This window comes from Kalmanozyma brasiliensis (assembly GCF_000497045.1).
Source record: "Kalmanozyma brasiliensis GHG001 unplaced genomic scaffold PSEUBRA_SCAF1, whole genome shotgun sequence".
In the NCBI taxonomy this organism is placed as follows: domain Eukaryota; kingdom Fungi; phylum Basidiomycota; class Ustilaginomycetes; order Ustilaginales; genus Kalmanozyma; species Kalmanozyma brasiliensis.
The window spans coordinates 551,006-562,280 of record NW_015961948.1 but is presented as its reverse complement, the minus strand read 5'-3'; the positions used below and the strand labels follow the sequence as shown (position 1 = coordinate 562,280).

The 11,275-nt window shown below is 58.1% G+C and overlaps 4 protein-coding genes across 4 annotated transcripts; 3 read left to right on the top strand and 1 right to left on the bottom strand.

Moving 5' to 3' along the window:
- Nucleotides 1-203: 203 nt before the first annotated feature.
- Nucleotides 204-980, top strand: PSEUBRA_000237 (Tetraspanin/Peripherin; the record flags this gene model as incomplete). Its single annotated transcript, XM_016435861.1, has 1 exon — nucleotides 204-980. The coding sequence occupies one exon, from the start codon at nucleotides 204-206 to the stop codon at nucleotides 978-980; it is 777 nt and encodes a 258-aa protein (XP_016294835.1).
- Nucleotides 981-3,649: 2,669 nt separating this feature from the next.
- On the top strand, nucleotides 3,650-5,683 carry PSEUBRA_000236 (Divalent cation transporter; the record flags this gene model as incomplete). Its single annotated transcript, XM_016435857.1, has 1 exon — nucleotides 3,650-5,683. The coding sequence occupies one exon, from the start codon at nucleotides 3,650-3,652 to the stop codon at nucleotides 5,681-5,683; it is 2,034 nt and encodes a 677-aa protein (XP_016294834.1).
- Nucleotides 5,684-6,108: 425 nt separating this feature from the next.
- PSEUBRA_000235 (WD40 repeat) lies at nucleotides 6,109-8,025 on the top strand (the record flags this gene model as incomplete). Its single annotated transcript, XM_016435858.1, has 1 exon — nucleotides 6,109-8,025. The coding sequence occupies one exon, from the start codon at nucleotides 6,109-6,111 to the stop codon at nucleotides 8,023-8,025; it is 1,917 nt and encodes a 638-aa protein (XP_016294833.1).
- Nucleotides 8,026-8,198: 173 nt separating this feature from the next.
- Nucleotides 8,199-11,048, bottom strand: PSEUBRA_000234 (Chromatin assembly factor 1 subunit A; the record flags this gene model as incomplete). The annotated part of the gene is made up of 1 exon (XM_016435833.2): nucleotides 8,199-11,048. The coding sequence occupies one exon, from the start codon at nucleotides 11,046-11,048 to the stop codon at nucleotides 8,199-8,201; it is 2,850 nt and encodes a 949-aa protein (XP_016294832.2).
- Nucleotides 11,049-11,275: the final 227 nt, after the last annotated feature.

The window sequence follows — 11,275 nt, the reverse complement described above, 5'->3', positions numbered from 1 at the left end:
CCGAGGTCTTGCATCTGTAGCATACATCATCAAGCATTCGTCACGACGCAAACGCAAACGCAATTCTTTCACCACTGTACGATAGGAGCAGGCCCTCCTCCCCATTGATCGAGCAAGCATCCGCGCAATCAGCCTACCCGTAACCCACACGCACCTCCCAAAAGCCCAATCCGACCCCTCCAGCTCAAGCAACATCAGTCAACATGACGCGTAGTAAGCGAAGTGGAATGGAGTTCTGCTGCTGCTACCTTCCGCTTGTCAATGTCGGTGCCTACCTCCTGGTGCTCGAGACGGCGCTTGTAGCGCTTGCTGTCGGCATCTGCGCCCTGGTGCCACCATCCATCGTTGCCGGCGAAGGTGTCATCCCGTCGTGGTCGAAAGGCCTCATCGGCGCACTTGGCTTCATCACACTTGCCTGGCAGCTACTCGGCCTCGTTTCCGTAGCCCGTCAGATGCCCACTCTCTACCGCACCTACATCCGCGTCAACTTCGTCCTCACGCTCGCCGTCATCGTCGCGGCGGTGGCGTTCCTCGTCGTCGCCGGTGTCCAGCACAACAAAGCCGTTACCACATGCGTCGCCACCTACGGCGTGATCCCGTCCAACTCGAACGCTGCCTCGTCGATCTCAGTGTCGAGTCTGGGCCAGGACGCGGATGCCTTCTCGCAATCTGGACGCCAGATCTGCAACATCTTTGTCTGGGCGCAGACGGGCGTCATGGGCGGACTGATTGTGCTGATGGGTCTGACGCAATTCTACATGCTCGCGGCGCAGCGCGCATACGGTGGCGAGCAGAGACAGGCGTTCCGCGACAGCAAGGCGAGCTACCAGGACATCCCCATGAATCCGAGGGACTCGGGCGTCTGGGAGCCTAGGGCAAATGATCCATACGCTCCTCACCAGCCAACATACGGCAATGGAGGCGGCTACGATTCGTACGCTGCTCCACACGGTGATCAGTATGCGCACAAGCCTTACTAGGTCGGCAGACAGACTTCTTTGCCTTGTCATGGGTCAATGCGGCGTTCGCTTGCACACATTTCTCTGATGGACCTTTTGTTACCCTCTCGATGCAATTTCATGGACATTCTCTCTCATCGTTCGTCTCCTTCGCTCGTCCCTTGTGGACTGCTAGTGTGACGAGCATGCACCTTGCCCGCCCTCATCGTAGTCGATCCTGGGCAGCGAGCGGCACCGCGGTTTTTTCGCTGTCAGCATGTTGAATCGCACTCATTGACAACGCGAGGCTCAAAATCCGGCTCCGAATCGCTGCCGGTGGACCCTGAGGCTGCGCCCAAAATTTGTCTGCACGTTCCGCTTTTCATCATCTCCTCGACCACCCAAACTCCTCTTCGCTACGCTACAATCTCAACATGTCGGGACGTCAAGGAGGCAAGGCTAAGCCGCTCAAGGCGCCCAAGAAGCAGAACAAGGAGCTCGACGAGGATGTGAGTTGTGGTCCACTGTTACCGCGAAGAACGTGGGGACCCCTGCTGACGATGTGGTTGTTCTTTACCCTCTCTCTCTCTTTTTCTGGTTCAACCCGACTCGATGAATCTTTCGACTGCGATTCACAAATGCGCTCGAACTACGATGAATTCTTGGATGTGTTGCTGTATGGTGGCAGGATCTCGCCTTCCAAAAGAAGCAGAAGGAGGACGAGGCTGCCAGGAAGGCTGCCGCTGCCAAGCTGACTGGCGGCAAGAAGAAGTAACTTCCGACCTCACCCTTCTCTTCGAAGACAACGGCAAATCTCACTGACAGCTTTCGAGCTCATTCAACATTCCAGTGTGACGTCCTCCAGGCGACGAGACAGTACCGTGTGATGGCGAAGCGATGCCGAAAGGTCCAGACGGTCGATCGTCCGTGTCCCTGGTCGGCCTGAATCGAATGAACCTTCCCCGATCGGACGGATCTCTCTTTGAAGTCAAGCCAAACCCGATCGACGCAATCCGACGTTGATCGGGCATGGCTGCTCCCGAAACAGACCGGCGACGTGCTTGCAGATCGAGGTGCATCGGCCCGCTCTGGTGCTGCAGCATGCAGGATGAGCTTATTGTTGATACGTCGCTTTGTCCCGAGGTACGCTTGAATGGTGTCGGAAGTCACACGACCGCAGCTCTGGACGCTGTCATGATCTTGGGCACATCCACCGGCACGAGGCAGTTAGCGAAGAGAGGCAGCGCAAATCTTGCTCTCGACGAATTTGAAAATCGCGACCAAAAGGAGAAGGGCAAAAAACATGCCAATGCAACCGACGGTTCCAGCCACGTCTTCGCTTGACGAATCAGGAGGATGGCGCTGAAACCCACCTTCGATTGAGCTCAAAGGCGCTTGACGAATCAGGAGGATGGCGCTGAAACCCACCTTCGATTGAGCTCAAAGGCACGGTGTCGAGGTGCAAGACCAGGCGCATTGCAGTCACCACAGAGAATGCTGTGTCAGCCAAAGAGGGTGGAGAGCAAGATCCCATTGCCAAGGTTCTCGATTCGAGAGTCGTAGCCACGCAGCAGGGACCGAGTTAGGATATGCAGGCGAGCTCACACGACCATGGCCACCTCCTGGCTCACGAAACAGGCAGTCTGGCCACCAGAGTAGCTCGTATGCTAAACAGGTTTCACACAATGTACATGTCGGTCAAGTTGGATCGCAGTCGCAGCCTCGAGCTTTATCTCCCACGACGAGCCCTTCATTCGAACTCCGAACCGAATCTCGAATTGGCAAGAGCGAGGCGGGCGAGAGACGATCTCAGAGTGTGCATGAAAAGATGGACAAGAAAGTTCTCCGATCATGCACGGGTGGGATTGGCTTGCGCAAGATTCTCTGGGGCGCACCTCTTCGGTCTCGACAAGAGGTGGACCACATCACACGAGCGTGCAACGCTGTCGACCCTCGATCCCACTGCGAGCTTTCGTCTTTGCAACCTCGGACGACCTTCATCTTTGACTGCTTATCTACGTTCGACTGCCGACCCTGCGGGGAAAGAGTCATTCGAGGAACGGGGAGGGCGACGGAAGAGGAACCGCCATTCGCTAACCGCTGGTACGAGCTTTGCCAAGCTTCCGGGACGATAACAAGACGAATCCCTGGATCGATTTAGGCTCGCCTGCCGCCTGTCTTCGATACAGCGTAGCCGAGATGCCCGGTCAAGAGCTCCGAACGGAAAGGGGTCAACCCTCGGTCGACCTTTCAGCGTCCTGGCGACGCTCGATGTCGCACAGAGTCCGAACGGTCCCATGCGTTGCCTTGTTCTGAATAGAACTCGTCTCTGATTCGGTCGGGATCGTTTCGCCGATACAGAGGGCGCTTTGAGGTCAAACAATGACAGAACAATAGCAAGAAAAAGGGCTCTCAGCTCGCTTGCTCTTCGCCCTTTGAGACAAACAGGCTTCCACCGCTCCACATTCCTGATAGCTGCACACGGCGCAATTTCCCACGACCGCATTTCACACAGCGTGATTTTGGCTCACAAGCTGACTCGCATCTAAAACCTCCTCTTCTTGACCTCCCTAAAGGCTCTTTCTTCTCATCCTTCTCAACCATCACCCTGAGCCTATCCATCAACATCGTCACTCTCTCCCTCTCCACAGCGCTCGCTTGTGTCCCTTCCGCTGCAATCCGCTCCCACACAACGGCTCGCGACTCAATACATGGTGGACCCAGCCTCGTCTAGCAAGCACAACACAATCAGCATCAATGACAACACTACAGCCGTGAGCGCGCACCCTGGCAGTGCAAGTGCGCCTAACAACTTGCTCGATAGGGACTCGGAAGCACAAGCCCCACATCATACCATCTCGGGCGACAGTGACAGCGACGTGGACGACGATTCGGTCACAAACGCAGGCAGTTTCACCGACCAACGATCTGATATCAAATCGATAGACGCTCAGAGCATACGCGTCACGGACTACACGGACGGCGAAGCGCGAAATGACAACGATACTGTCATGGTTCAAGCCGGTGGATCGGGCTACTCGGACGCAGACCTCAAGCAGACCCGCGACCTGGAATCTTCCCAGCCGCCATCACAACCCCGTGGCACCGCGCATGCTGCAGACGAAGATCTGGACGATGAATACGAAACTCACGCCTCGCTGCTGGGCACGGCTGGCTTTGTCGACCGCCGTGGCACCGCCTCTCGTCTAGCTGCTCGCTCTGCATTCTCGCGGTTCTGGGAGATCGCTCGAGAGGCGCTGCCCACCTTGATTGTATCCGTGCTCTCGCTCATGTTCTCAGGCGAGCTCCTCGTCCATCTCGCCCGATGGCCCGTATTCCGCAAGGTCGACAAGCTCTTCATCCTCATTCCTATCTTGCTCAACATGAAGGGCAATCTCGAGATGAACCTCTCGCTTCGCATGTCCACCTCGGCCAACATCGGCGAACTCGACGTTAGGAGGACGAGGGAGACGCTCATTCGTGGCAACTTGGCGCTACTGCAGGTGCAGGCCCTGATCGTCTCGATGTTTGCCGGCGTGCTCGCTTTCGTGCTGGGCGTAGTGACGCCCGACCCACAAGTCGAAGCTCCCGTTTCACCAGTGCCGACAACACCGCGACAACAGACACCTGAAAACGCATTGATATCCAGCATTGTAAGGAGCGCCTTCTCCGCCGTGACACTTCGAAATCGACGTAGATCTCTCGCCGGCACCGCGACAACACAGGGCGGCTCATGGCTACAAAAGCGACGTATCATTCATCACCCGAAACCGCCCACGGATCCAGCACTTCGTCTCCGCAACGGCTACTTCGAGTTTGTCCTTGTCATCGCAACAGCCATGCTCTCGGCGTCGCTCTCGTCCGCCATGCTGGGTTCCTTCATGTGTGCACTGGTCGTCATCGCTCGACGCGCAGGCGCCAACCCAGACAACATCGCATCGCCGCTGGCTGCTTCGCTGGGCGACCTTACGACGCTCACCATCCTCGGTCTGCTCGCCTCGTCGCTGGTGCACTTTGAGGGAACGTTTCTTGCAACCGTCATCCTGGCCGCGATGGCCGTGGCTTGCATTGCATCCTTCATCGTCACCTACCGCAACGCCTACGTTCGAGAGCTGCTGACCTCAGGATGGGTGCCGCTATTGATGGCCATGTTCATTTCATCCGGAGCAGGCCTGGTGCTGGACGAGTATGTGGGCAAGTACGAAGGATTTGCGCTGCTTGCGCCCGTCATTAGCGGTCTTCCCGGTGCGTGTGCGGCCATCTTTGCCTCGCGCATCACCACATCGCTGCACTCTGGCAAGGGCGCTGCGCTCCTTCGTGCCGCCTCCAAGGCAGGCGACGTTGGTGGCATCCGTGGAACCCTCGCATCCATCCGCTCAGTCCTCCTCATCCCACCCATCGAGGGCTGGCTCGTACCCATCAGTCTCTTCACCATGGGCGTAGGCATCAAGGTCGTCTTCATCGTCATGATCCGTGTGGCGGGCCAGATGAGCTTCGGCTGGATTTTTGCGCTCACCTTCATCGGTGCTAGCGTTGCCGCCAACCTGTTTGCGCTGTACCTGGCGCATGTCATCTGCCTGGTGCTGTGGAGTAGAGATTACGATCCGGATATCTACTGTCTGCCGTTCGTGAGCTCAATCGTCGATGTCGTCGGGCAGAGTCTGCTGGTCATGACGTTTGGCGTGGCGACCGGGTTGGGCGATCACATCACTGCGGCGGTCAACGCCGGGCATGGAGCGGTGTAAAGCATTTTCTCCTGTACTTTTACATTCCTTTATGAGCATTCATGCATTCACTTCCTCCTCGTTACCTGCTTTGTGTGCTCGCGGTGAGCTCGAATGCCAAGCTGAGGCGGTCAGAGACGAGGAGATCGACGGGTTGGTGGGTCTGACGGGCCTGAATCTTAATTCTAACAGAAATGGAAAACAGATCGAGGCCGAGACGGAAGTCGGAATGATGGCAGAGCGCGGTCGAGCCGATTTTGCTCGAAGGGTGTTGCTCTTCATCTTCCTTCTCCCTTCTCAGCTCCCTACCTTCCTCACTGTCGTGTCATCTTCTCGCATTTACGCAAATCGCGAGGTTCGTATCGACGATCAAGCACCGAAGCAGGGAGCCATATTGAGCTATTACAACGTGCGATCGAATCCGAGCTCGACCCACCACCCCCAATATGGCGCCCGTCGCCGTTGAACCCAAGCGCGAGGCCTCCCCCGGCTCGCCCTCACCCAAAGCCCTCAAAGCCAGCTCCTCATCCCCAGTCCCACCCACCGACGCCATTCCCTCGACATCCAAACGAACCATCGAAGAGGAAGAAGACCTCGAAGCGCATCTCCTCTTTCCGGACACACCGCACCCGCCTCCCCACAAAAAGCGAGTATGGGTTCCCACACTCCACCTCACGCAGCCGCCACAACCACCACAGCCGGACCCACGCACGGTCGCCGAAATGGCAGCGCAATCTGCAGCCACTGCGCTGGGCTACGAAGGTCGACGCATCAAAAAGTTCATGCAGCGACGAACGGTCGACTACTTTGGCGCCTTCTCCCACCTTCGCACTCGTCAGACGCTCTCCACCACCGTCCGACCCGACGGTCTCCTCGGCGGTCTTTACCCAAGCCCACACTCCATCCCATCCTTCCTCCTAACCTCCGGCTATCCGGACCTGACCACCAGTCTACCCACCCATCTCGTGCATACGAGCACGAACAAGATCCGCTGTCCCGTCAACGTCGTCCGCTGGATGCCGGACGGGCGTCGTCTCCTCACCGGTTCCACCTCGGGCGAATTCACCCTGTGGAACGGCCTCACGTTCAACTTTGAAACCATCATGCAGGCGCACGATTCGGCCGTGCGCGCAATGGCGTGGTCCAAATCCGGCGCCTTCCTCATCAGCGCTGATCAGAACGGAAGCATCAAGTACCATCAGGGGAACCTGAACACGCTCCAGGCGTTCCAGGGGCATGGGGACAGCGCGAGAGGTTTGGCGTGGGGTCCTGACGATGGGAAGTTCGTAAGTTGTGGGGATGATAGCTTGATCAAGGTGTGGGATTTTGACAGTGCCAAGCAGATTCGCGAACTGAGTGGGCACGGATGGGATGTCAAGTGTGTCGATTGGCATGCTACCAAAGGTCTACTGGTCAGTGGGAGCAAGGATAATTTGGTCAAGGTATGGGATCCACGTGCTACACCGAGTGGGACGTGCCTGGCAACGTTTCATAATCATAAGAACACGGTGCAGTCGGTGCTATTCAGTCCGGATGGGTTGCGATTCGCCAGCGCGAGCAGGGATATGACGGTCAAGATCTACGACTTGCGCATGATGGCGGAGCAATTGACCCTCAAGGGGCATGTCAAGGAGGTGTGCAGTCTGGCGTTTCACCCGCTGCATCACGATCTGCTCGCATCGGGGGGGAGCGAAGGCAGCCTGCTCTATTGGGATTTGCGCGGGGCGTCGGCGGAATCGCTCTCGGCGACCAACTGGGGCGAATCCCGGATGACCGGCGGCGGAGGGGAAGGAATGGACGTCGGAGAGGGGAGACGCAGCGATGAATGGCTGACGTGGAAAAACGAGACGGCGCACGAGAGCAATGTTTGGAGTCTGGCTTGGCATCCCATGGGACACGTGCTTGCTAGTGGGAGCAACGACCATATGACGCGGTTCTGGGAGAGGGCGAGACCGGAGGAGAGCGTTCAGGTCCAAGGGGGTGGCGTGGAGGTCGGAGGGTCGTTCTTGCATGTTGGAGGGGGAGATGATAGTTTTATTCCTGGTCTGGGCGCCGGGAGGAGCTTCATACCGACCAACGAGGTGAAGATGGAGATGACCGAGAGTGCGGGTGGGATAGGCGGCGACGATTTTGCCATTCCAGGACTCGGGTTTGCGAGTAATGGGATGGCGCCTCCCCCTCCTCCTCCTCAACAGCAGTACGGCATGGGAGGAGCGGGTGGATTCACGCCGGGCACAGGCGCCAATGCTCCGCTTCCAGGTGCCGCTGGTGGGTTCGGATGGACTGCTCGTGGCCAACAGGCGCAGCAGGGACAGCAAGGACAGCAAGGAAGACCGGGTGGCACGTACGGCTCGTTCTACTGAACCCGGCACTCACAACACGATCCCCTTGTACGCACCTTTCACCCATCAAAGCGCCGTTGCACCCCTCAATCCACTTCATCACATCACATCACATCACACATTCTTCTTTGACTGAGCCAAAACCATGAATTGAAAACCGAATGAACAATAACCATAATGCAACTTCCCTCTCGTCAACCCATCAAACCCCTCCATTCATCCTTGACCACCCAACTGGCTCCCGCCTTCTTCTCCTTCTTGGCGTACACGCCTACTCTTTCGCCGATAGCGTTCTTGCTTGCGCTCTTGCCGAGCTTGTCGAGCACCTCCTTGAGATCGTCCACCAGCCCTGCGCGGGTCTTTGTGGATCCGTCGATGGCGGTGAGTAATGCTGGGATGGCGTCTTCGCGAAGCTGGTGTTTGAAGCCTTCTTTTGCGGGAGGGGTGGGAGGGGCGGAGGAGGGGGCGGACGGGTTGGCGTCGGCCCAGAGGGCGGCGAGGACGCCACCGGCCGGCAGGGGGGCTTTACGGATCTTGGTCGGGGTGTCGACCGCATCGTCCGCCACAGGCGCGTCGACCGCTTCGACGACCGAGCTGAAGGTGAACGGGTTGAGGCCGAAGCACGCGTCGTTGAGCAGCTCGATGCGGTAACTCGAGAAGAGGTCGTAGTCGCATTTGCCCAGCTCGGCCTCCCAGTGCGGTCCACTCGAGAAGGGTACGAGCTTGGCGTCGAAGCGCCTGCCTAGCAGCTTGACTTTCTTCTTCTTCTTCGGGTGCAGCAAGTTCGTCGTCACCGGCGCAGGGGGCACGGGCAAGCCCTTGGCGTCGACCTCAACGATCTCATCGTCCACATCCATCGCAGCCAACCTTTGCTCTTCTTCCTCCTCTACCTCGAGATCGTCAACCAGCCAATCGTCCATCTCCGAGTCTTCATCCTCGTCCATCACGCTGTCGTCCTCCTTCTCCTCGCCCTCCTGCACATCCTCGCCCTCCACCTGACCCATCTCTTCCCAGTCGGCGTCCGAGTCGTACGAGTAGTCGAGCGAAACGGGATCCTGACCCAAAGGACATCGCGGACCAATGAGGTTGGTCGACTTGGTCCATGTGCCGTACCACCCCGGTCGACGGTCCGACTCGAACTGCAGCAGCTTGAGCTGCACCTTGTTGCGATCTTGGAGCGTCTCGAGCGCCTTTTCGGCCTGCTCTTGAGCATTACCGCCGAGCACGTCCGATTCGGTGACGACGCGTTTGATCTCGCGTACCGAGACGGGCGGGTGAACGCCTTTTCGTCGACGAGGCACGTTCGAAGCTGTGGATCCTTTGAGGACCGAGGAGCGCGTAAGGAACTGTGAGAGCATCTCGTCGCGGGAGAGGTCGGCTTGACCGAGCTGCGGGACTTTGGGAGCACCAGCAGGCGAGGCGAAGCGGTTGATCGGCGCAAGGTCCTTGTACTGACACGGCAGGAAAGTGCGGTCAAAATCGGAGATGGTCTCAGCAGCCTTGCCAGCTGCAGCGCTACTTGAAGCGACAGCAGCACCCGCGGCCGGCTTGGAGGGGCTCTTCGGCGCCGCCTTCTTGACAAATGATGTCAAGAAGTTCGCTTGACGCTTCTTTGCGTCTTCTACTTTCTTGAGCTCGGCCTCCTTGGCTTCTTTTGCCTTTTGCTTCTCCTGCTCCTTGGCTTCTCGCTCAAGGCGCTTTGCCTCCTTGGCCCTCAATCGTTCGGCCTTGGCGGCTTCCTTCTCCTCCTTCTCCTTCTGCTTCTCTGGCGAGAGCTCGACGGGCTCCTTGACTTTGCGCTTGTCCTTGGGAGACGAAGAGGCAGATGGTGTCGACGCCTCACCAGCGGCACCCGAGCGCTTAGCGGAGGGTTGCGGAGTGGATGCAGAGGATGACGACTTGCGCTTGTGAGAAGCGACTGGCGTCGAAAGTGGGGCAGCATCGCGCTCGGTGTCAGCAACCGCGCCATCATCCATATCGTCGTCGATCGAGATGGGCTGGGAAGCGCTTGTGCCGGCGGCTGTGGCCTTCATCTTCGAAGCTTTTGGTGGTGTGTTCGTGGTGGCGGAGGACTTGTCGGCAGCCACGGTAGCTGAGATCTTTGACTTGACGCCCTTGTCGAGCAAGGCTTGCCTTTCTTCTTGCTTCAGGCTGCTGAAGATCTGCTGTGCTTGAATGCGTGCCGACTCACGGTCGCTTCTGCGCTCAGTGAACTTGTCGAGAAACTCTGCAGGCAGCATGGCAAGATCAGTGACCTCCCAGCGCCAAAGCTGCAAAGGTGCCGGCACAATTGGTGCCTCCTCGGACGTGCTGGCGGAAGAGTGGCTTGGGACATCGCTGCTGTCGATGCCGTAGTTCTTCCTCTCGGCGACGGCGTTGATGGCAGCCTGTATGCTAGGGAGTGTGAGTTTGCTCCTTGAGGATGATGAAGCTGCCGACATTTCCGAGTCGCTGGATCCAAACTCGGCTTCTGGCATGAGCCTGCTGCGGATTGACTTTGCGAGCTCGACTAGGGACTTGTCGCTCTCCTGGGTCAGCTTGGCAATGACGTGGAGATGCTCGGCGGGAATCTCGTCGAGCTTGTCTTGGACGTCGAGGAACTCCTGGAAGGTGATGACCGCCTTGAGGACGGGCATGGTGCCAGTCCAATTGACGGCCTTCTGCTTGAGCACGAGTTTGCCATTTTTGAGCTCGACCAGGGGCGTCGCGCTGCTGCCGGTACTGCTGCTGCTGCTGCTGAGCTTGGCACGTTTGGTAGCAGGCCCAGACGATGATGTGGCTGTCGTTGCAGCTGCTTTCGCTGGTGTCGCCTCTGCTTTCGCGGGTGGTTTTGCCTTCGCGCTGACCGAAGCTGTAATGGGGCGATTCTCGGCGTCGCTGGAAGAAGCGTTGCCGTGCGCCGACTTTGGCTTTGTGCTGTTGGAAGCTTTGCGCTTGAGGCTGTTGGCAGCCATGTTTCGATCGATGTTCATGTCCGAGTCGGAGAGCATGGCATCGAAGCACGATGACGGCGAAGGCGAAGGAGGTGGCGCAAGGACGCTCATCGCTCGGCTGGCAGTGCTATCGACGGCAGTACCTCGACTAGAGAAGGTGCGATGTCGGCCTCGCTACGATACTTGGTGGCGCGAAGGGTCTCAAGTCAGAGCGATATGAGGGTAGACCGAGGATGTGTGAGTGATCGAGCTGAGTCAACGGACTGGCCGAGTGGGAGTGGGAGTCTCGGATGGGCCGGCTTGGCGGTCAAGGAAGCAATCCGATGCTGAGTCAAGAC